Below are 25,684 nucleotides of genomic sequence, written 5' to 3'. Positions count from 1 at the left end.
CTCAAATTTGGGCATCTTGGTTACACTAACAGTGTAGGTGGCATAGGACCAGAGTAGGAGCGTGGAGGTGGAGGTTCATGACCCCTTCCTTGCTCATGATGCTGTGCTTACAGGGCTGTTTTCCATACCAGAGAAGGCCTATTTGTAGCCAGACATGCCTGACTCCTTAGACAGTGAGTCTTCACTTTAGTGAAAAAAAATCAGACTCTCTAGGTTTGCCTGTTCTAGTTGCTTGAATCTCACCATCTCTTGTTTGAGAAAGACAGGAAAAAAATGCAACACTTCAGAAAAAGAAACAGTAAAGCTTTGTCGACAAACTGCAAAAAATATCGTACGCTTTTTGTCTCTTACTTCGGTTAACGTCTCCCCAGAATCTTTCAGTGCTTCTGAATTGCTCTCCTGCACTGGGTGGAAAGCTGTACAGCTTGGCTGTGGGAGCGCAGACTTGGAGCAAGTGGAAGTCATCTTACCCACAGGGCTCCTGCTCATCTCAGGGTCACAACCCAGGAGACAGAGATTAACTCCAGACCATTTGACATCCTTTAGAAAGACACTGTGGAGCCCTGCTAGCCAGCCAGAGGCTTGCCACCTTCAAGGGGATCAATGGGGAATGAGAAAGAACAGGGTTGCACAGATTTATTTTTTCATACCACTCTTCAATTCCTACAAGACCCACTGTCTCATCTTCCTTGGCTTGGTACTTTTGACCAGGAGAGGCAGCTCATGACTAATGTATGCACTGAGTTTTTGCACCAAATCTTTCTGGAAGCCAGGTGCTATCTGGTCCGCATTAAGCAGAACACTGACAGCAAGATTTTGCCAGGAGAATTTTCACTGTGGTGAAGAAGGTGTTACCTTTTACTTCCAGGTCCTTTCAAAGTATCAGCTGATACCTTTGTGCAATGGCCAAGAAGAGGGTTGTGCCCACCGCTGGTCAGGTCCTCCTGTAGCGAAGGGCATAGTTTGCAGTGCCTCCTTATCTGGGTTCCCCTTGGAGCAAGGGGACATCTGTCTGACCCAGCGCCGAACGTGACAGACATCCTCAGCCTCCTCAGCTTACCTGCCTGAAGTCTGCAGCTGCGGCGTCAGTGTGTGTTTCATGGCAATCCCCCCACCACAGCCTGGGCAGCTGCAGTGCGGTCCCAGGACCAAATGTCATGGTCATCAGTCATCTGGGCCACATCCGCATGATGGAGCAGATCACTATGGGGCACACATTGCCCAGCACTGCTGGAGCAGAGGGGCAGCAGATTTCTTTTCTCCCCTGTTCAGGTTTTGAAGAGTCCTCAAAAATACATGGGCAGCACAGTGGTAAGATAGACATCATGGTTCCTGACCCCGTCAGCCCTATGCCAGGCTCGTGCCCTGAAATTGCAAGTATAAAGCTAGACTGGCTCTTCCACACTCTCCACGGGAGCCCTGGGGAAGGGTCGATCTCAGGGAGTTGCAGATCTGACAGTCTATTGCATCGGAGCGCTTACTAATCCACCTCATTTAAAAAATGATGGCGCTGCGCATGGTGGCAGGTTTATCTTATTACAATTTTCCTTTTGAATACAGCAAGGATTGACATTATGAAAGCAGAGTTAGCCTGTCTTCTCTCCCAAGTGAAGATAAATGGCATCATAAAAATCAGACATCATGTATCATATATGTTATAAATAATACCTGGTATTGAGGTAATAACTTAATTTTAAAGACACACATGCACACAAATCCATATATCTACATCTCTCTGTTCTGTCATATTTGATCATCTTACTAATTAAAAGGAGCCTGCTATACTATTTTTAGCCATGCAGTCGCAGCCTAGCTGTTTAAACCACTGTAGTTTCCCATCTGCTTTAGAAATGATTTAATAATCAGATAGGCAGAAGCTTAGTTCTCATAAGCTGAGATGATCCTTCAGGGCCAAGAGTAGAAGGAAAATATATTTTCATGAGTACATTTAGGGAAACCACTGCTGCTTTTGTCTCGCAAAGGAAGCCACCAGGTCTCTGCCTAAATTGTGCTGGTGGCCATTTACATTTAATAAAGGGGAAAACAGGAAGGGGTTCCTTTGTTGCATCTTGCAGCATCTTGAGTATTATCTCTAAAAGCAGCAATGGTTACTCCAGCAATAACAGGGATTAAACCTGTGGGTACCAGCCTCAGCAGGTAACTTAGATAAGCCTGGGCCATGATACTCAGACTTGAATTCAAACTTTCCTGAAATTGCTATATTCCAAGGAAGGAATTTCCCCTGTGAGAAAACTGGTGTTAAAGTTTCTGACTCAGTATCAAGGTGGTGACCCAATGCTGAGAAGATCTGTGCATTTTAGTCCCAGCTGGCATTTCTTTAAGAACAAAAGGCGCACTCACATGTACAACTTTTGAGTAACAGAGTTCTCAATCTTCGTGCTTTAAAGGACAAGAGAGTGGCCAGACCAGTGATATTGTTTATTCAGAATTTTTACAACTTCTGACTGCCAACTGACGTGGCACACTGTTAGTCATTGCGTTCCTGGACTGAAAAAGCTCATTACCTGAAGAAGGTAAAGAAGCTCTTGTGCGTCTCTTCCACTGCCTGAAGACAGAGAGAAGAGTTGCACAACCTGGGAGAAGCAAGAGGTGTTTGCTGGCCAGAGTCCCTTGTGAAACTCGGCCCAAGCAATGGCAGGACCTGGCAGCTCCGGGCAAAACCGACAGCTTCAGCCAGAGAGTGCTGCACAGGACTTGGGGGGCGAAGATGCAAGTGCCAGACTTTTGGCTGGCTATCAGAGTCTGTGGGAAATCCCTTTCCCTGTGTTTTCCCTACCTCCTTCCTCAAGCCATAGTGGTCCAGCGCAGTGTATGCAGAGGTGTGATGTGCATAGGCCTGCCGTGGCTGCCGACAGCCTACGCTCGCACATGGTAAGCTACAAGGCTGTACGTCGTCTTTCACCATTACAGTCCGTAAAGAGTGTAATACTTAATGAGAAAGGAGCCCTCCTGTTAAGTCCTAGAGGAAATGGGGAAATTTATTTTAAAGTCAGCATAGTAGAAGACATCAGACACAGAGAAGAGATGTGGTGTGAAGTGTATCAAGGAGTCAGGTATGAAGAAGCAGGGAGCTTTTCCAAGTGGTAAATTCAACTCAGTGAAGAAAGAGAATAAGGTGAAGGAAGAGGTCGTCTGTGTTTGAGCTGCGCAGGAAGTAGACTGTAGATTAAGATTATAAGAATTAAAGTTTTCTAATGAGCCTTCTTTAAAGAATCCTGGATGTTATGGATGGAACATTTTGTATGGGACAGCAAGTCAATGAAGACTGAAGATTGTCTCAGTTCCCAGGCATAGGTGAATAACTGAATTGACAGACTGGCCCAGCTTCATTAACCATAGGGGACAGAGCTGCAGTAGGCAGAAGGCAGAAGCTGGTAAGCAGGAGCTGCTGTAGTCCTTGCATTAGCAGCAGCAGGGTGGTTTTGTATTCTTGTCCAGAAGCATTGTAGGCAAAGTCCCACATTACATCCTTAATGACTGTGGAGCCAGTGTCCCACCTTGGTTTCTCATGCAAGGATGACTTTTCCAGGAACAAGAATAGGACTGGAGGTCTTGTATTTGATATCGTTGTCATGCTCAGTGACCAGGATGCTTTCTGTCTGGAGTCTAAAACGCCCTCTTCATCCTTGCAGTGGTGCAAACTGGCATTTTCATTGTAGCATTTCCTCTGCTTTACTTATCTGGTATCTTTTGGCTATTTCATGTTGAACTATCCTTGGCTGAGGACTGTAAGTGCTTCTCAGTTCAGTACCCAGAGAATCTAAACTCCCATGTTTAGTTTCAGTTCTATGTGTATCTGTTCATTTGCATTATACAGCTATGAAAGCCTTAGTGTCTACCCTGCCTGCCTGGCTGCCCTTGCTAGATGCTCTCAACAGTCTTCTCTTCCAGCTCTGTGCTGTTACCCTTGTTCTTCCCTGCTGCCACTTTCCCATCTTCCTGATCCTCAGCTTCATCCCTTGGCCACTGTTACTGTTTCGTGCTGGTTTTTGTCCTCTCGGTTTGTCTGCTGTTGGATCAGAGTCCAAGTCACACTCAAACTGTCCTGGTCCTATTCTTAATTCATGAGTATGGTGTCACACACATGAAATGTATTGATGGGATCTTATCTTTCTCAGGTGAACTGTGTGATATTTTGCACGGCTGTGTGTCACTGTGATGTATTACGAATACTAACCATGAACACAGTGAAGAAGGCATAAGGCTGGAGAAAGAATTGCTGCCTGATATCATCAGGGCTCTCTTTTTAACTGTTTCCTTGATAATCTCATAGAACTGTCATACACTTACCAGCTTTGCCACTTTTTCACTTTCCCAGCTCTACCAGCTTGCATAAATAGATAACAGCATTTGAGGGCATGGAAAGTATTCATGACCTGCAATATAATAAAGACAAAGGTTTAAGCCATTATGGGTAGAGAATAGTGGTAGAAAAACTGGGAAGTATAAAAAGGTGATAACACTGAGATGCTGGTGAAGTGGGTATCAGAACAGACAGCTAGAAAGGAAGGATATAGGAATGGATGCCAACATTTCTTAGATTTGGCACCAAGAAAAGACATCTGGGAAAAGGGTTATTTTTATCTTTGGAAGATATTTTGCTTTAAAAGAAAATGTACTTGCTCCACTACTCCAGTCATTAAGAAATACTAGCTTTTACTGGGAAAAGGTACTTGCATTACGTAGGTGATGGAAAGCATCAGAATGTACCCAAAGCGTGAGTCAGTCAACATTTGCAACCTGTCGTCTGATTGTTCTCTTACGTGTGATAACTAGTCAGTGTCAGCACCTAACGCTGCGGGGGACCGCGTGCATGGCCTGCACAGTGCATGTATTGACTGGTTGCTGCATGCTTGAATATGTCGCATCTATTCCTGGTATCGGCCTTGTACCTTACCTGGAAAATGTCTGCGCTGTGTAGGCTTACGCTGCATGCTCGTCAGTTTGGTAAGTGGTGGGTTGCGTGTACTGCATGTGTGCCGTGTAGTCTGTTCTGTATACAGGGGCTCCTTTAAAGAATAAGTATTCATTGTTTCTAGTGGATAAGTTATTCTTCACTTCCCTTCCCAAAAACACTGCTGTGTAGTGCTGCTGGCACAGAATGGCAGCTGCCTTTCGCCCTCGAGGTCACTACCTTCCAGCGGTGGGTGAGTGATCCCTGTGTATATGGTTCATGGGGTGCTTTGGGATCCTTTTGGATGAAAGGCACTCTGTGGAGCTCAGGATATACTTAGTATTCATTTACTGTCTTTTATTCCAGCCACACACAAACTTTGGAAGATAAAACTTGGTACCTTCCTACTACAGGCAGGTCTAGCTGCTAGCTGCAGATACTGAACCAGGACCTTAGCAAGGTGTTCGGGGAGGGGAGGGCAGGCTTAGACCCTGCTGTGATTCAGCCAAGCTTATTCTGATACTCCAGAGGAGTTTGTTATTTCAGTGTATTTCTGTTTTCCTCTGACTGTGCAAGGTATTTACATAGCTGGTTCCCAGTCCCACTGAGGCAGTTAAACAAACTGAGTCCATTGCACACAAAGGAAAGAGCAGAATCGCACCCTGCCTGAGAGCTAGACCAGCAACATGCAGTAAGGGCATTTTCTGAGGTGGCTTGAAAAAACACTCTGCTACACTATTGTATACTGGCTGCAGTGATCCATCTGCACCTCCGTCGTCCCATTTTCTTTGTCGGAGGGACTGTCGGGCCCTAGATCCGTAGCCCGAGGCCGCCCGCCTGGCAGGGCTGTGCTAAAGTGCCCTCCGTAGTGTGGTAAGTTTAAGCGGTCCGTAGGCTGCTTCAACTAATGCCAAAATTGGCTCGAACACGTCCTCAGATACAAGGAGCCCAGACTGCGCCACAGCAGAAGAGGATCTTCCTCCTGGTGCTGGTGGGATGGTAGAGCAGAGCTCCAGCCATTATGAAGCTGTTCTAGGAGTGGGTGAGTACAGGGCTTGTGTCAGCTCCTGGTTTGTGCCGTACACAGTGGTCTGCTGGTATTTCTCAAAGTGCAATGCTTCACTTAGGAAGTGTAGGAAATCCTCACAAAATAAAATAGGTACGGATGACGCCAATTTTAACTGGACTACAGTTCTGAACTGTTCCCATAGTGATATAAACTGGAAGAGAAAAAAAGCAATATCAAATGTAGGAGCCTAACCCATGGTTGCTCAGCTTCACTGCGGTCAGCAGTAATGGCGAGAAGCTCAGGTAACTTGTCAGTCAAGCCTTACAAGAGGAGTGGGGCCCACTCTGCAGGAGTTTAGGGGTAGCTTGTGAGACAGTGCTGGTGAGAATGGGTGAGCATCCTCCACGCCGGGAGCAGCTGCTCCCCTACTTACCCTCTACAGCCACGTTGCAGCTCTTGTTTTCAGCCTGTGTCAGCATGTAACTGGTGGTATTGCCCACCACATTTTGTGTGCTAATTTATGTTATATATGTTCATAGTTTACGTGTCTGTGTTTATTTTATGTTGAACTAAGTTATTTTCTTTTATTGTTTACGTTTTTAACTCTGTTTCATATTTAACTTTGTTAATTTATGTTACTTTATCTTAGTTTGCAATGTATCTTTTCACGAAAAAAAAAATCTAATAAAAAGAATATTTTTAAGATGACACAAAAATAAAATTTCCCCAAGATCTTCAGTGTAATATAACATTGAAAACCAAAGAGTGCTGGCAGGCCTAGGGCCCTGGCAATCTCTTTCTTCAGAAATAAAGTTTGGTGGCAAGACATTGTCTGCCCACTGCCAAAGTTCTGCAGTACTTTAGCTAAAAGGTAGGAGATCTGAGCAGTGCCTGTCACCGTGTGAAAAACCTCAGATCCAAGCAAGTAGGGTTTGCTCATCTTCAGTGGAGATGCAGACCAGCCCTAGTCCTCTGCTGGGGGTCTTACAGAGGGACAGGGCAACGCTGCTCCCCAGGAAATGGCTTCTCCTCCAGGAAGGTGGTGTTTCTGGCTGGAGCAGATTGGGCAGCAGGCTGGGAAAAGGACAGCCCTGAGCGCAAAAGAGGGGTAGAAAGCAAAAAGGGGAGCCAGCTATAGCAGACAAAGTCCTAGGCTGGTGGGTGGAGAGCCTGGAGGGGAACAGTCAGCATGAAAAAGCACTTTGGTCTGTATTGACATCGCAAAACAGGGAGCCTGTGCTGCCATACCAGAAGCTCCCCACATGCTTCCTCACCCCATCACTGCAGCCACAAAGCTCCCTGTGGGATAAATCCTGCCTGGGTGTTCAGGTAAGTTGTTGACGGCATGCAAGGGAGTGCTGGCTGGTGCATGCTGGTGGTAGTGAATGTCTGCATGTTAGATACACAAACTGCACTCTGTACTGGGCAGAGCACGTTAGCATTGTGTGAAACCACAGGTACTGGACAAAACTAAACTTTCTATTTTAAATTATTTAAAAAACATAGTTCACAGTTTACCTTCTCTCCAAACTGCAAAGTGCTAGTTTTGGTAGATAAAAGCAAAGAGCAAGATGGAAACTCCGGTACCTCATACAGGTTTGAAAAGAGTGCTGTCTCCTTTTTGTGTCAAATCCCAGACTTTTTTTTTTCCCCTTACTTGGCTTCTTGCCTACGTTAAATTGCTGAATTCTGCTTCATTATAATAATTGCTAATTGCATTTTACACTTTAGTTTAGTAGCTGCTCAGCAAAGGCTCAGCCATCAAAGACACTAAGCATCTCCCATGACCTACAGGTTAATCTTCACTTCACTGGGCCTCAGTGAGAGCCCTGATGGTCCACAAGTGCCAAGGTCTGGTCCCCTACCTGACACATACCCAAGCAGTAGGATGGGACGCATACTTGGAAGTCAAATTCTGGGGGCCAGTTTCATAAGGTTTATTAAGAATTTCCTGATGTTTTCCTTAGGATACTCAAAATTCAGATTTTACACTGCCTCTAAAAACTGAGGCTCCTGTCACACCAGTGTTCAGGGGTAAAAAAAAAAAAAATCATTCATTCAGCTGCATAGAAAGAACTGGACGTTACCTTTACCAAGATGGGGCTGAAGCTTCACATGATCCTTGCCTGAAAGCTGTGTTACAGCTCAGCTGCTTGCAGGGAATGAGAGAAAAGAAAGCCTTCCTGCATCCAGCAAGACATACAACATATGCCCTACAACATATGCCCTACTGCTTGTGCTATGCTGTTTGAGCGACAACAGTCTGGGGTTTTAATTGTTGTAACCCTAATTAGTAGTGACATATTTTGCAACTGGAGGACTGGGGGTTTCTTTATAAGCTTTAGACCCCATGTAAAAAATTTACTCCTTACGTCCACTCTAATCTTGCCTTGACTTATTCAGCATATGCATACAACAGAGTAAAAGAAGCACTGCAGTGTGCTGAGCTTGAAATCGTATGCTTTCCAAATCCCCTGCCAGCACAGCTTAGATGAAATTTCTCCCGGAAATAAGGCAGGAGTTGTTGACATTTTCTTTCAGTGGGGAAAGGAGAGGTAGAAATGTGGGGGCAGCGGCTGGTTTCATGCTAAACAAAGAATTGGAGAAGGAAAAAATAAATTTTTTGGTTGAACCTTTTTAAAGAAACTAGGAGTTCTTTGTGCCAAACTTTCGCATTGCAATAACCTGAAACTTCCTCACTCCATCAGAGATGTCCCCAAGGGAATCCCAGCCGAGTGTCGGATGAGACCCAACATGACCTGTTGGGCCTGAATTTTTTTGGCATGTATTGCACCCAACTATGAACTCATTTAGGCGCCTCCAGCTTCTCCGAGCAGCCTTTCATCTGACTGACTCAGGCACTCACGCCGTACGGGATCGCAAAAAATACAGGCGTGCGTCTCACCTCTGCTGTCTCAAGGCAGGTGCAGGCCACCCTCGCCTGGTCACCCAGATGTCTCTTTTCTGGACACAGGAAAGCGATGATGCTAAGGCACGCTGGTGCCATCCTGGACCGTTTGGCCTTGGGGACCCTCCCAGCGAGCAGGGGTGGGTGGGTCTGGACAGTCTGGGGGTCCTGGGGAGAGCGCTGGCTGGCTGGGGAGTGAGCCGCTGTGCCGCCCCGAAGAAGCTGTTGTGCTAGCTACGCTTTGGCTTATATCAGTCAACTAACACAAACCTCTTGTGTCTCCTGCTGGACTTTGTTCCTAAGAAGCCTTGGAGGGCTAAACCAGAAACAGAGATGCCATGGACCAGCCCTTCAACTGGTGTAAATCGGCAGCAGTTCTCTGAAAACGACTAAGTCATGTTGATTTACCTCAGCAAGTGGATCCCATCCAGCATTTCCACCTGTGACACAATTTACTACCTTGGTGTGCATTTTAGTAACAGGAAACAGATACCAGTTTTCCTAATGAAATGCAGTTCTTTTCCTGATCCTCTTTTTTTTTTAATGAGAATCCCTAAGATGAGAGAATCCCAAACCCATCACCTGCATCCCACCCACCTCCAGCCCACAGATGTTCGTATCGCTTAGACCCATGCTGTGAGGCTGACACTTGTCTCTGTGTTGAGTTGAAACAAAATCCCCTACATCAGTATGCTGTAGTTGGGGGCCACTTTGGTACCAAAGCCAAACGTTACACTTACTTACACCCCAGTGCTCCTGCTTGTAGCCAAAAATGTCACAGCATTAATCTCTGTATGTGATTCCAGGGATCCTTTCACCATCTGTCTTAGCACAGAGGTGGGTATGACAGCCGAGCAGACAACATTGCTGCCTGCTTCTCGCTGTCTTAAAACAGAGCTTCTCGCACCCATCTGTTTGCGTGTCCCCAGGCGCGAGGCTGTTTGGCACCTCACGCTTCCCTGACGCAGTTATACTCCTGGACAGCCGGGCTCCGCACTGGGGACTCATCCCAGGCTGCAGGCGGGAAGTTTGCTGCAGAGCCAGCAAGCGGATCTGGGTTCCTGGGCTAACACCTTTCCCACGAGATGGGGGAGCTGCAGATGGAGCCCACCGCCTTTGCCCGCAACGGGAAGCAGTCACCACTGGGAAACTGGTGAGCGAGGTTTTGCTCTGTGGTAACCACAGCCATCGGCTCTGTTTCTGATCCGATGCCTTCGCCAGGGCAGCCTTTCTGTCAGCTACCCCTTCCCCTCAGCCCAGCCTGGCACCGGCATTTCCCCCTTCCCCCTTTGAACATGTGCATGTCGAAATCGGGGCTGGATGTGGAACAGTGTTTGCTCCTCACTCCCTGCTGGACCTTGACGCAGGGAGCTGGCATACCCCCAAGCTGCCTGCCTGTGAGAAGATAACAAGAGGAACTGCCTGTTACAGATTAGTTAGAGTCTGACTGAATAGTCATTATACAAACCCAAGGCTTACTTGTTTTTTTCCTAAGGAAGTATCCAAATATAGGTGGAAACTAACATTTTTTTCTAAAACCAGCCATGTTATTCTTCCACAAATTAACATCCACATGTTTACCTTCTTCTTCCTATAAATTAGACTCAGGAACTGGTAACTCCTTAGCACTCTTCCTCTGGTGTTTCTTAACAGCAGCAAAATGACAACTGTGGTTGCAGCCCCCCAGCACTGCCATGTTGCCCTGCAGAAGACTTGGCCACCTCCTGGGGTGGCACAAAGCCAAGCTTCCCAGAAGTGCACTTAAAAAAAAAAAAAAAAAAAGACAAAAAAGAATTTGTTTTATAGTGAAAGAAAGCACCTTTTCCTTAAAGAGCAGCAGTGCTGGCGTGTCTGCTGAACTCCGGGAGGGAGCTGGTCCTTCCCGAGCTGTGCCCTCAGCATGAGTGCCATTGTAGAGATGGAGAAGCTGCAGAGCTGTGACAATGGCGCTCTTGTCCCGGGCAGGACAGTCCGAATAACGACAGCATTTCCAGCAGCCGACTGCCAATGTACAGAAGCGGTCAGATTGGGCCATGTGTGTTTGTGCAGCTGAGCAAATTATTTGGTAAAAGGCACACACATCTGAGTAACAAAATTAAGCTTCTGTAGAGAACTGTCACATCCTCCTGGTACAGCCCTAAATGGGAAGAGATTAGAAATCAAAGTGGAGGTGGTGTTTCTTTTTTCTTAGAGGGTTTGACTTGTTAAACAAAGCTTATTTCAGATGACCTGCTAAATTTTACATTTCAAATTTTCCTATATTTTCCACATACTTGTTTTCACTGTATAATCTGTTTCTCTTGCTCTTTGTGTGGATCTGTATTTCAAACAGCAATTAGTAAGACTTTCTATTGCAAAGGAAATCTAGGCTAAATATAGTAACACAGAGGAGGTTGTTTAAGATCTGCTAGGTATTCCACAGCTCTCTGGTATTCCTGGATGTTTATTTCAACCAAGGCTTTTTTTTCTTTTAAGAGAAACATCATTTTCCAAGAGGAAAGCTAACCAAAGAAAGACAGCAACTGGTGCAATACCTGAAACAACCTTTCACTGTTGGATCAGTAATTGCAAAGCCATCAGTATCCCCTGTGGGCATATACTCTTCCTACTGTCTGTGAGTGGAGAAGACCTGCTGTAGGTCCTCCCTTGCTCAGGATGAAAGCAGGGGCTGCTTGGCCTCACGCAGATGCCAGCAGCGTGCAACCAAGGCTGCCACAGCCACACCTGCATGGTGGCTTGGAGGAGAGGGCAGGGAAAGGCAGGGAGGCCAGACAGGACTGGACAAGCAGTGACCAAGGAGACAAGAGACTGAGGAGTGGGTAAAGTAGGGTGGCAGTAGGGCAGAGACAGGCTAAGCTATTTCTAAAATCACTTTTTTCTGTTTCTGATGGACGATGTGCAGGTGATACTGATTGACAGGCTGTAGGAAGGGCATCCCAGCCTTCACTGCAGCCTCAGTTTTTGCAGCCCTTCCTGACCTGCGGTAATGCTTTGCATGGGAGCCATGGCTTGGCACTGGCAGGACGGCACCGGGCAGGATGAGTAGCGGTGAGCATAGGACAGGGCTTTGCTTTGACCAGTTCCCATGTAACAGCGAAAGGAAACGTCTTCACAAGACAGTGTCCCAGGGCACAGCCAACTGCTTTGAGCCACCTGGACATCACTAGCCACCACCCCTCCTTGCCAAACCACCCGCCTGGGGCAAAACCGCAGGCACACAAAATGCTGGGGGCACACTCACCCCCCCATCATCCGCCTCCCCATTGGCAGGGCCGGGGTGGGCAGACACGCACCGGGCTCTGGGGGAAGGCCCCCGCCCCTCACTTGCAGCCAAACCATCCCACGGCATCACTCACACCTCTGGGTCTCTTCTGTCTGTCTGTCTGTCCCTCCCTCCAGGGAAAGTCTCTGGTGAGCAAGCGCCTCACGGGCCTGATGCAGTCCTCCTGACGGCTTCAGCTGTCCGCCCCGCAGGAGAGACCGCCGGTGCCACCGCCGGGGATGGGGCGTTTCGGGGAGAGCAGGTCTGCGCGGGGGAGAGAGCCTGAGCCAGCGCAAGCAGAGTGCCACGCGCCAGGGGAGCACCTCTCTTCACAGTTTACATCAACACTTTCCTACCTGTACAGCTTTGTAAGGACACCAAGCTCTGTGCAGGTACTTTGTTTCCAGCCAAGGTTTGGAAGAGCACACGTCACCATACCCAGAAGGTCAAGAAGGCAAGGGCTTGCTGTCTTGTTATTTAAGGAAACAGACCCAACCACAACTTGGAGAAAGAAGAGCTGAGCGAGATTGGTATTTTTCCTTCGTCTCTTCTCTCCCTGGCACAAACATGGCTGTAATAGATGGTGCCGCAGTCCCACCTGCTCCCTTTCTTGTGGCCGGCTGGATCCAATAAAATATCTGCTGGAAGTTGCTTCTCCATCTCACAAAATCTCAAATGCATTTCTCCTGCAGATTTATTGACTTTAGCTTTGTTTTTCTTTCGTATGTCTCTCCTTTAAAGCAATGAAAAAAAAAAAAAGGCACTATTTAAGTTCACTCGCTGTCTTTCCAATAGCATGTAGCATGTCCAGAGATGATGACCAGATCCTCAGCTGAAGTGAGATCCTCAGCTGAAGGCAGGAGAGCGTGAGTGGTTTTCATCACCTGAGGATCTGCCCCATTGAGTCAGACTCTGATCTTGGTGCAAATCCTCTGACATTGGCGGAATCGCTCTGCATGTGCAAATGTGGTCAGACTCTGCCTGATGCTTAAAAAGTCATGGTTTAGATGTATAATGCACACACAAACACACACACACAGACACACATATGCAGTATTTAAAAGTGAGTTGTTTTATATTGTATTTGATTTTCTATTTATTTAAGGTTTTGCGTACTTACTCAATGATGGATGTTCAAGCTTTGTTCCGAGTAGATAGAATTGGACTCCAACTCCAATCAGCAGAGGGCCAAAATCTGCTCACATGTATACAGGGAAAGGCAACTCTGATGTGGACAGGTGTCAAAATTCAGTCTACAGTGAGGAGAGAATTGATGGAGATGGGACTGGCGAAAGCAGGGTGTAAACGGGCAGGGCGCTGGGTGCCTCGCGTGAGGCAGGCGAGGCGTGTTCCTGAACAGCAGCACACCCAGCTGTGATAGAAAGCTCAGATAACTGACTCCGCTGAGAAGCACCACTGTAAGAGTGAAATTGTACCACTAGAGGAAATAAGCTTCCACTAAACCTCATCTGACCTACAGCCTATGAATACAACTGCAAGAGATGACCCAGTAGCTTCTTTCAAACTGTTGGGAGTATGGAGGTTAGGATGAGGACAGAACTGAAGGGACTTTAATTAAAAAATCCGTGTATACTAGCTGCAGACAGGAAAATGGACTGCATTCACATATAGTATATTGCCTATGTATGAAAATTTCAAGACTCAGTTGACTTAGTGCCACAAAACCTCCTGTATTTTGCAAGCCGTTCAGATCTGAAGCATATGTGAAAATAGACATTTCTTGGTCTTCTTCACTCATGCCAAGGCAAATTGGCTTTTTGTGCAGGTGGTAGAAATTGCTATATGGCTACAAGTCTGCATTCCTATTTAGGCAAAACCATCTAGCTAAGTAGACAGCTGGCTATTGACAATACTCACTTCTGAGGCAACTATTATCCTAATATCTAAGGCCTATGTATGCACAAAATCAGGCCAGCATAGTTTCTGTCAGAAAAAGGACCTTCCCTCTTTACCCATGACATTTCTTATTTTGACACCTCTTTTTTTTCCCAGAAAAATCCTGTTACCAATTTTACCTAAGGTCCGTAAGACACTCTACACCTGCATGAATGTACAGTAAAATATTGAGTATGATATTTGTTCTTTTCACACATCTAATTCCCGTAAACAGCCTGCTGTCTGAGGTCTTCCGACCAAATTCATCCTACACACACATGGCACAGAAGCAAGTTCCAGGGCTGCAGAACCATCATGGCTGTGCCTGTACATTCAGGTGGTGTCCTGCCTCTGATGGGGACATTTGGTCCCCTCCAAATTGTCACTTAGCTGTCCTTGCAGGACCCATTTGTCCTCTGTTGCCCACCCAGCTGAAAGGTCCCCTTGGGTAATTGTGAGTCTTCATGTAACAGGCCCAGGTGTCCATTCGTGCACATTCATACATGTCCTCTTACATCGTCCCTAGGAAAAGGCAAAGTCTGGCTTTTCTCAGAGCCTTGTTGATGGTGGTTTTATCTGTGTCAGACCCGCCATTGCCACGCATCACTGGAACTCTGTAAACCAACAGCTGCTCACACCCCAAGCTACTCTACTGCCAGTGCTTCCCAGCCTCCAGGCTGAGGCATTTCCTATGCGAGGTCTGTCCTGTGAACCCCCAAACTGGTCTGCAGAGCGTTCCTGAGCGGAATGTACACATAAAGCACGAAACTCTGGTGTGTAGCAAGGAGCGGAGATGGCAAAGTGTTACCAGGGTCCTCTGCTTTGCAGTGAGTTCCTGACACTGGACAGGTCTTCTCCTGAGGGAAGGATGGGGTAGCTCCATGGAGGTACTCCTCAGTGTCCTGCAGCAGGGGGGCACATGTGGGCAGGACTGGAGGATGCTGGCGGGTGCATGGAACAGGTAGAATTTGGGTTATGGTCTGTGCAGGGAGCTGCAATGCCAGACTTTACCTTGGAGATGTGCCGCTGCCCCGTGAGCGAAGCGCCTTGCTCTGTCTTTCCTGCCCTGTTCCTGCAGGACGGTCATGTTGGCTGCCACAGTGTTTTGCCTGTGGGGAATATACTGTGTTTGAACAGTTGAGTGCATGGAGGGAATTTTTACAGACACAGAGAGCACACATATGGGCGTACATCAGGGGGCCTGGCTGCTGAACAGCTTGCCATTTAAATGCACACTCGTGCAAGCTAATCTGCTCAGTAATGGCTAGCTGAGCGGACAGAGCTGCATGTTCTCTGGAGAGAAGGAAGCTTTGCTCCTCATTTCCTGACTAAATTTCTCTAAAACAAACATGAGAGCAGACAAGGCCTCCTCCTGGGAACACATATGAACTGCTCTTCACCTGTCTTTTACTTCACGTATGATGATACTAATATGTAACTACTTCCACATGAACTGCATCCTTGAATTATTGCTTTTAATGACATTGCTTATTCCGAGTGATGCTACTCTTGTACACTCCCAGTATCCCATTGAGTGTTGCAAGCAGTAATCCGCTGCTTTATAAGCGTCCCATGTCTTCCAACTACCTCATAGTCCTGAAGATGAGTTAGGAAATCAGCTTTCCACTTCTATTTATGTTCTAAATGGCATTGTTTCAAGGAAAGGCAGTCTGGAAAGCTTTTACGATGTCCATGCTGTGCAAGCTAGCTACAAAGCTTCCCATACTTACAGGGCTATGGCTGTGAAATATGGCTGTGCACTGTTATTTGGATAATAGAGTATCCAGAGCATTTGTGGCTATTGTGGTGAAACGGCACCAGGACAAGCACTAGGAAGGTTCGACAAGCCTGTGCAGACAGCATTAGGCTAAAGCAAATGGATTAATGTACTCTCAGTATAACTCAGCGCTAAGATCCTCTAGAGTACTGTAATAAAATGGTAGCAGGGCAGCCATAAAAAGTGGCAGTAAGCTGACATAATAATACCAGGATAAATGTAGCAATAAGGTAACACAGGCCGCTACAGTAAAGTAGCATTTTGATAATGCAGCAATAAGACACAACAGGACGCTGCAGTAAATTAGTTTGGGGAATAAGGCAGTAATAACAGTGTATGCGGACAAACGGTGGTACATTTGTACCAGGTACTGCAGCAATAAAGCTAACACAAGGTGTCCTAGTAATAAGTTACTACAGTAACAACAACACGATGCACTGTAAAGTTATACCAGGATGCTTCCATGCTGCAGTCAAATCCTACAAGAGGTGGCAGTGAGGCAATGAAGACAAAATATGCCCCATTTTGGACTGCAAAACATGAGTCAGTTTTCTGCACAGTAACCCAAATTCTGGAATGATCTCAGCAATACCAATCCTATCACTCCCTGCTTTCAAGGAAGCTGAGGCAAGAGCGTTCCCCCATCCAGTCTATTATTTTGGTCTGAAAATACAAAATTGACCCATTGTCTCTTCAGGCAAATTGCCAGAGACTGTGAGAAGTTCTTCAGCTAGTCCTTACTCAGGTGAAACCCTGGTGATTTCGGTGAGTCTTCTGCCTTGGAAAGGATTTGGCGCTCTCATCTTCTGGCATAGGTGATGCTTTTAGCCTACAATTATTTCTGTTTCAGGGTGGGGGAAGGGGAACCCAGGAACAGAACATCTGACTGTACTGGTCTGTTTCCTGAAATGCACAAATAAATTGAGCATCCTGGAAAAGTCGAAGCAGTAAGGACCAAATCTGTTTTTTCTGTCATGCACGCATGCTCACATGAATAATCCTGCTGGAATCAGTGCGAGTCCTGGATGCATCCATGGGTGGGGCTTGACCTAACCCTGTTCTTAGTGTTTCCAGTTGAGTGACAGAAGCAGTGTGTCTTCTCAAGTTTGGAGTTTCTTTTATATTATCTCCTTTCCTGCTTTTCCGTATTTTTTTTTTAATTTAACCTCACTTCTGTATGAAATGCCCTTAGCAAAAGACAATATGCAACACAGTGGGCAAAGAATAGGTGTGCCCATTTGCTGCCTTTGTACCCTTCAGTGGAGGGCAAAGCATTCTGGAAAATAACCGGCAACTCCTGTTATACTCAGTAATCATCAGGCATAGCGGTTTAGTCAAAGCATCTATGTCAACAGCAAGGCTTGAATGGAGTGTGTGTGCTAGATAACAAGATGGTCTCCTTGGAAAAGGATGTAAATAGGGCACCACTGCAGACTCCTGACTAGCAGGAGCGGCTTACAGCTGGCTCTGGCTCCTTCAGCCAGTCCCAACAGATACAAATTTTCTGCCACATCTTTCTGACCCTTTGCACAACGGCTTTGCTGTCCCTTTATGTGGCTTCCTCTGTCTCTAGCTGACTGTGCTCAGTTCAAGTTCTGAGCAGTGCTCTGATATGCCTTGGCTTGGCTCTTGCCTTAAACTCCTTGGCTTGCTCTTATTGTGGTTTAATGATTAAGCAGGATTATTAAAGTAGAGCTCACAGTGGGGTAAGATAGGCTAGGTTATCATGATTTCGTCATTTAAGCTGTGAGCAATTTTGCAGCTTCTCAACACTGTTTATAACCTGAGATGGAGAACAAGCGAGGTGGCTGCTCAGCAGAACAGTGAGCTGGTGAACAATACGCTATCTTCATGCCCATACGTACTTTGAACTTATTGGTGAGGAGAAGTGCTTTGTAGTGAGAAAAGTAATCTCATGGCAGGAGACAGTCAGACCTGATCAACTTTTTCATGTGATACAGATTTTGCTTTGCCAGCCCCTAGCATCTGCAAAGCTCACAGCTAAGAGCCAGCAACCTTTTAATCCTGCTGCTAAGCATTTGGAAACAAGCTTTTCAAAGGCTGTCTTTACACAGCAATGCTATTACTTGAAGCCATTTATGTGAATTTATGGCTATTGCCACAAGTGTCAGTGTGGTTGCCCTCTCACATTTGCAATAGGAAACTGCGGATTCACGCCATGCAGAGGGTGGATGTTAGGGGGCAGAATTTAGGGAGCAATTTGCAGGCTCAGGGCTCAAATCAGTTGCAAGTGAAGGAGTCTAATGCTGTTTGAGATGGTCAAAAGTGCCCAGGTCATCCACACGGGGTTGAGAGCAATGACACTGGATTTACAAGTGCATTCCTGTCTAGGGACCCAGAAGATACCCTGAAACATCTCGTGTGGCAGAGGACAACTCTCTGTGGCATTGATCCCTGAATATTGCTATCTGTCAGCAGAGATACTAAACTGAGCTTCTCTCTCTCATCTTTGGGGACTTAAACCATGCCATCCTTCCATAAATAGCAGGCAACGGCCAGTCCTGAGCAGCACCTTCTATGGGTGAACTAGGAGATCCTCGTCTAGACTGGGATTTCAGGAGTGATTGTTCTCGTTTGGATCCTTGTCAAGATTTCTCATATCCATCCATGTGCAGGTTGTTCCTGCATGCTGCATAGCTTCATAGCCCAGCACCATGGGTGTCTGATTCTTGTCATAATTCAGCGTGAGCCTGATGCCACGTGGATTAAGGCACACCAGATAAGAAATTCAGATGATGCTTTATACAACACATCATTTCCCCTAAAAGCATCTGGGATTCTGAAATGCCACACTCTGCTCTTTGGAGGTCATTTGGGGCCAAACATGGAAAAATGAGGCACTGTGGGATTTTTCCTCTACAAGGAAAAAAGTCTGAAGGGCCTCCTACCCCCATGGTGTGATTGAAAGCATCCAGACCAGGACAGCAAGTTCTGTCCGTGGGGACTTGCCCAACACCAGAGGCTCAACGTTTCTCCCCAGGGCCGCGTCCCCATGCTGGCAGAGGGCAAGCCTGGGTGACAGGTGGAGGGGAGTCCCATGGTGGGGAGGGATGGGGGGCTGTGGTGGCCATTGCATGAGGAGCACAAAGGTGGGTGAAGGTGAGCTCCCAGAGGTCAGATGGGATCTGTGAATCCCTGCTGCAGTGGACATGAAACATCATCCTCTAGTGCTGCCCCATAGTGCGCTGGTAAAACAACCGGGGCAGGGGAGGTGGGAAGAAGCGTACCCTCTCATGAACTCACTGTTGACCGCCTTCCCAGCACAGTGGGAATTTGTTACTGCTGCTGAGTATTTTTGGCCTCACACAGGCATGGAGGCCGCTCAGGATTTTGACTTTGGACACTTGTGGGCAGGGCTGGAAGCCAGCTGGCGGTGCCGGGTCGCTGCTGCTGGGGCTGTGGGGAGCAGGAGCCTGGCTGCCACAGCCTGGCCAGCCTCCCACCTCTGCGGGGCGATTTAACCCTTCCTGAGGCACCTTCCAGCTTTTGCAAACATGGAAAACAAAGGCTCTGCTCTGAGCTTGAAAGCTCTGTCAAATGCCAGGGGGTGTTGAAGCCACCTGGTTCCCCTCAGCCCACATCCATGCTGCTGTCAGCTATGTTCTCCTCTGTGGCCCTCATCCCTTCCACTGGCACCAACACCCTGTGAAAGGCTCTGCTCCCCCCAAAAAAGCTGGGAAGTGGCCTCTCAGTGAGCTGGGTGAGCTGGGTGAGCTGGGTGAGCCGCCTCGCAGGAGAGCACGACCTTTCAGGTTTGAAAGGTCCCAGAGCCGAGAGCTGCAGCCCAACCTTTCCTCTTCAACAAAATCAACCCATGCACACCTGTGCAAGTGAAGCTGCAGAGCTATGAGCTGCTACCACCAGCGCCCCTGCTCTGAGGGTTGTGCCGCTTCCTAGACCTGCCTGTGACCCCTGCACTGTGCCCAAGCTGCAGCAGCTCAGAGCCACTGGGCTGAAGGGAGTTACACGCTTTCATCCTTCAGAGCATCTCTCTTTTCTCTTTGCCATTTGTCTCTGCAGCACTTGTAACCTTTGCTGGTTTTGAAGCAAGGGACCAGTACAGGGCAGGGAAACTGATGTCCTCATCAACTAGACCCCCTGCTTAGCACACACGAGAGTGCATCTTTAATATCTTGGGAAGCAGACTGAGAGAGCTGCCGTGTGCAGTCCTTTGTCCTGCAGGACAGGCTTAATTGCTTTGTTTATTTACCTTCAAGCCATCCTGCAGCTCTGCTCATCAGAGCATCGGTGCTGTTCCATGTGTCATGCTGCTGGCACAACGCATCGCCGTTACACCCGATTTTCCCTGCATCCCGTTGCTTCAGCACCTGCGGTTCTCAGCTGTCTTTCCCCGTCATCACTCCACTCTTTTCTCTGTTTTCTCTGACCCCCTTTCAGAGAGGCTGGTTTGTGTAGCTCATGAAGGCATTGTCAAACTGACATTTCCCTGCTTAAGCTGGCTGAAGACTCAGTCTCTTCACTAAAAGAAAAGCTCCTCAAGGGCTGCCATGTGCAAGGCTACTGAGCTCTATATCTGCTCTGCAATTACAAAAATGGGGGAGGGGCATGCATACATAGGTTTGGACTCACCCCTCTTTGAATCTCAGCCCCACAGTGCAATCTGGCCTGTGAGCAGGACTGGCACATCCTGAGCTCAGGCAGCACCTTGGCAAAAGCAAGTTTGCAGCATTTGCCTGCACACTGTGTTCAGGACTGCTTGGCCGTTCTGTCACCTCCGAGACAGCTGAAATCTCTGACACCATTTTCTATATGTGTTTGTCAGTGCAGCTGCATATTTGTTTATACAGATGGCAGCAGGGAAAGCCTCGAGTCCTTCCCTCAGTCGATGGCTGACACCAGATGTTAGATCCTCCATGCTGGGGCACAGACAGATTCTGGGCATGGTCTGGCCAATTCAAGCTAACTTGAGCTTTCTGCAGTCTAGAAAAAGCTTGTCTTGCCAGTACCAGAAAGGACCCTCAGCCAGCCCTGCTCATACACACACATATCGAACACATGGGGAAAACCCATCTTTCTGTGCTCAGTGTGATGGATCATCTGCTGTGGGCCACCTGCAAACTGCAAGCCCTATCCTGTAGCCAGACTCCTAAGCTTCTGCATGTCATGCATTTTGGGTACGTAGCTACCCTACCCAAAATGCCTGTCCTCCTGTGATGACCTGCCTCTGGTCACAGAGCCATTCTGCCATGATGCTGAACGCTGCTGCGCCATGCCTCCTGCTCTGCAAAACAGCCCTCACAGCCAAAGCCAGCCAGAGCTCAGCTGCCTTCTGCCATCCTTTAAGTAGAGAGTTGTCAGAGCCTTATGGAAAGCAGCTCAGCAAACCACAGGCTTCTAAAATGTGGAAACAATGGCAAGAGCAGTGCTAGAGCTACCTGCACCACGTAGGAAATTAAATTGGTCATGTGGGCTTTCTCTTTCTCACCCTGGGTATTATTGACTTGATGAATATTGTGGCAATTTTGCATCACTGTGACAGTGGTTTCTGTGTGACCTTTCGACTCATCTGCCAGGGCTTTGAGGTCTCTGATGGGTCACAGGAATGATGTGCCCTGGCTGCAGGTGAAGGGACCCAGATCAGCATCCTTCTCTTGGCTCCCTGCCTGGCCATCGGGTCATTGCTGCAGCCCACTCTTGTAGGACCTGGCCTTCCCCCCCGACTTTCTCTTCTAAGCAAGCAGTTCCCAGAAAACAGTCAAGTTACTATATTAAGGTGATCCTGCCTTCAGTGTCTCTTTGTTTCAGGGGAGTTTTAAGCAAAACAAGTTGCAGATTATACACAGAGCACTGCAGTCTCCATGTCAGATGGAAGGACAGTCCAAAAGGACAGAGGGGGCAAGAGAGAAAGCTCTGTGTTTGTATTCATCTCTGACATGATGGATTCCCCTTTCCTGGAAGCAGCCTTGGCATAAATAAAACCAGTAAAGGCTTTTGTGCAAGAACTCCCTTCACTACCAATAGTCATGGAGTCATAGATAATAAAAGACCTGGCAGCTCATCTTGCATTGCTCCCTGTAATCAGCAGGATTTTACCTACTGAATATTCACCAAAGTTGCTTTATCTAGTACACGTCTGAAATCTCCAGGGATGGGACCTTAGCAGATGCCCTCAGGAACACATTTTTCCATACTTGAAGTATTCTTACTGCAAGGAAAAAACCAAACGTCTGATGTACAACATAAAAAGCCATCTCTGAGTAAGTTTAAAAACAGTGAGAGCCATCTGTAGGCCACAAATAGCAAAGGTGTTCAGCACTGTGGATTTTTTCCCTAAGTATTTCCCTTAATGTGTTTTTTTGCATTGTCTTGAGTTTATTGCATTTTGCATCAACATCCACTCTCCATTGTGACACAGTGTAGATATTTGTGGACTATCATGTCTCTTTTCAGCCTTATCCCCACCTCAGACTATAATGGCTGAGGCTCTTCTCATATGCCAGTTTCTCAAAGGTTGCCATCAACTTTGCTGCCTTTCTCTTTCTTGAAAAGATCACTCAGGATAAACATAGTAATGTGAAGACAGAAGGGCCGTGCTCGTCTATACGGCTCAATTACTCAATCATGTGCGTAAGTAAGGTATTGCCCTGGCATTGTACTCTTCGTGGCAAACTACATGCATGTGTCACACATGTTGTGCTGTTACATATTTGTTAAATCTATTTATTGCACACCTTTGACCACTTTACCTACCTTCATCCCACACTGCCATCTGTTCTGTGGCTACCACCCCCCATCCACTCTCCTGAGTACCTATGGAGGGCTGCCAGGAAAATGGTTCCTCCTTTTCTTGCCAAATTTGGAATTTCAGTTGCAAATTTACCCTAGAAAGAGTGCCAAGGGGAGACAGAGTCAATGCCAAACCCACTCCAGCTTTCCTGTTGGGCACATTTTCAATTCTGTCACAGTAGCTGAAAAGGGGAGCTGACTCCCATCAGAAAGGGGTTATGACCAGCACTGCAAGAGGAATCAGCAATTGTGCCCAGTCCAGGAAGAGCAGACCATCAAAGACTTTAAAACTATAATATCTGTAGGATAAGAAAATAATTCTGTTATTGACATGCATGACATTCTCAAAACCCTGTGCATTTGTCCTCACGGAAACTAATGTACCTGGCTGCAATGAGTAAAGGTCTTTTCAAAAACAGTTCCAATAAAATGCATTAAAACCACCTAGATCACTCCTGGAATTGTTTTTTCCACAGAACGGGCTTACTTAATAGCCACAGGGCTTTTAGTGTTTGCATGTAATACAACTATCCTGCAGTCATGTTAGAGAAAGCTTTATACAGCACTATATGATCACACTTGGTCAATACATACATATGTTCAAGCAGATATTTCCAAAGTCAAGTAGGGCTTTCTATGCACATAAAATAAGGGAAATGTGTTTTTTCCTAGAGTATACCCTGCAGGTGCTCTTACCTGGGGATAAAATGTGCTCCCCTCAGTGCTGTACTAGCACTGCAGCCAGGCATGAGACATTGCTGAGATTACCAGCCTGCTCCAGGTGACTCACCCCAGCTGAGCATTTGTGTGGGAGTGCACTTGAAATGATCCAATTTACTTGTTCCCCTGAAAGACCACAGAAGCACCTGCTGCAGTGGGGTCTCTGCTGGCAATATGTACGGCAGAGGGAGCAGAGTTCGACCTGGTTCAACGGGCTTCATCTCAGCAGGGCAGAAGTAGGCACTCCACTTAGGCTGATGGAAGATCCCCACGGGAGAGAAGGTTGAGAAAGAGGTCCCAGTGAGCCCCGACCCTTCCCGCTCTCTCTGTTCCGATCCTTGGAGGCAAGGACCCAGCTGATGAGCTGGTGACTCAGAAAGTCCTTCCTGGCCTGCCGCCCTCCCACCATCTCAGCTCCCCTGAGGCTGCTGAGCTTCTGTGTGTGTAAATCTTGGCCATCACCTCCAGCCTCTCCAGAATTCTTGGATAATGGCCTGGAATATAGGGTCATTTCTTTAAGATAGCACTTGCATCAGGGATGCAATTTATGATCATCATGGAGGGGGTTACCACCATCCATACTAGGCTCATTACCACTACACAACAGTGATGATGGGAGACTTGAAAATGCAGGCAGAGCATAACGTGTTAACCTCAAATGTGCTGAAGGTAACCTGTCCCTACCCCAGCTATTTCCTGAGAGGTCACACACGGGGTGACACACCTCCCTCCAGGGCCAGGTGGGGCCATGCATGGCTTGCACCTCGCAGCCAGGCTGCTTTGAGGTTTTACAGGGAACTTCAAAGTATGGTGCAGACTCTGTGTGGGCCCAGAGGAGGGGCGAATTTGCTCCCAGCAGGAAGCATTTCTCTACCCCCTTGGGTAAACTGTAAATTTAAAAGCAAGCATAAATTGCAACTGGCTGTTTTCAACATCACACGCCAAAGAAGTGTCAAGGTCTGTGATAACAGGCAGAAGTAGTGCCCAATATTAGAGATGGAAAATTAATTTCTATTAGCCTATGAGCCTGTCATTCCTGGGCAAAGATGTCTTTGACGAATTCCATCTCTTCTTGTGTTAACAAATTGCCTGCAAGTAGATTGCAGTATCTCCAAGATTTATTCACTATTGGAATATACTTGCCAAATATTTACTTGCCAGAGAGTTATTCCTGGAGAAATTCTTGATCTGCAGCTCATTTGCAAAGTGGTTGCTACTGGCATTGGATAGTTGAAATTCAAGTTTTGCTTGGACGTGCAGGTCACCTGGTATTGTCTCTGCCACCCAAAAATATGGATACAACTGTTACTGTCAGGTTTGCTCAACCCTTCTCTGGTATTTGTTTTCATTTGATTGTTTCCAGAAACATTTCTCTAAGTCAAGTTCTAACTCAGACCATTCCTGGAAAGAAAAGAGGTGTGAAAACAGCCAAACCTAAATAATTATTTATTTTCTGAAAAGCTGTAGTTGGTGTCATGTGCTGTGCTCTGGACACAGGGGATGTGCAGGGTTGTATCCAGCTGCAGGGTAGGTGCCTATGGTATTTATGCAGCTAAAACTTCCATGAAAGTTGTTACAGTCTCCTTGTTTGGGCAAAACCAGCAAGCCTGTATTCCAGCCTTGCCACCCAAGTGGTTTTTCATTTGGACAGATAATAATTGTATCTTAAGGCTACTAGAAATAACCAATCCATAATTAAAAGGCTGCTGGTTTTAATGTACATAGAGGCCTACCACTCACTTTAAAGGTATACAATAAATCAAACTGCATTTCTTGCCACTGGCTAGCACTTTATTTCTCCAAGAGTTGGCACCACTCCAAGACTCAGTTTTTAGGAGGCAAAGAGCAATTGTTGGCCCCCTGGACTTCATGGAAGATGTGGTTGATTATTTCTGGAAAAAAAAAAAAAAGCCCCCCAAAACCCCAACAGTTCCTTCTGTTAAAAACAAGCAACGTATCAGTGAGTTCAATCATTTTATTTTATCCTACTCCACCCATCCATTCATCCATCCTCTCCTCAAACTTAGGACAGGCACTTTGGGAAGAAAAAGGACCTCTTCTCCCAGCATCTTGATCAAAAGCATATTTTTCCTTAAGTTTCTTTGGAGTTAATTCTGTGTTTGTGTCTTAATCCATTTGTGTGTCAGGCTAAGACCTATTTTGAAGCTATGTGCAAGTACTGCTCATGTTTTACTAGAGCAGCCAAAATGAACTGACTTTTGATACATGATCAATGCCTACTCACATTTGTTACACCTTTCATTAAAGGGTCATAGATACAGTTTTAATTAGGGTTGTGCTGAACCAGCAGCTGAGGTCTTGACATTGCAATGAAGTTAAGTTTCAAATAAAAGGCTAAGACCCATGGCCCGTCCTTGGCAGAGCTTCTGCTGGCTGACCTAGACCTCTTTGGTTCCCAGAAGGACATG

The 25,684-nt window shown here is 46.8% G+C and overlaps 1 protein-coding gene across 1 annotated transcript in view; it reads left to right on the top strand.

Annotated features, from left to right (window-relative positions):
- Positions 1–12,380, top strand: part of RGS6 (regulator of G protein signaling 6) — a 278,419-nt gene extending 266,039 nt beyond the window's left edge. The window contains exons 17-18 of the mRNA XM_075713032.1: positions 5,108–5,168; positions 12,232–12,380. Of these exons, the coding sequence (XP_075569147.1) occupies positions 5,108–5,168; positions 12,232–12,380 (210 nt within the window). The remainder of the gene's footprint in view (positions 1–5,107; positions 5,169–12,231) is intronic.
- Positions 12,381–25,684: the final 13,304 nt, after the last annotated feature.

Source organism: Pelecanus crispus, chromosome 6, assembly GCF_030463565.1.
Source record: "Pelecanus crispus isolate bPelCri1 chromosome 6, bPelCri1.pri, whole genome shotgun sequence".
In the NCBI taxonomy this organism is placed as follows: domain Eukaryota; kingdom Metazoa; phylum Chordata; class Aves; order Pelecaniformes; family Pelecanidae; genus Pelecanus; species Pelecanus crispus.
This window is presented reverse-complemented; position numbering and strand designations above follow the sequence as displayed.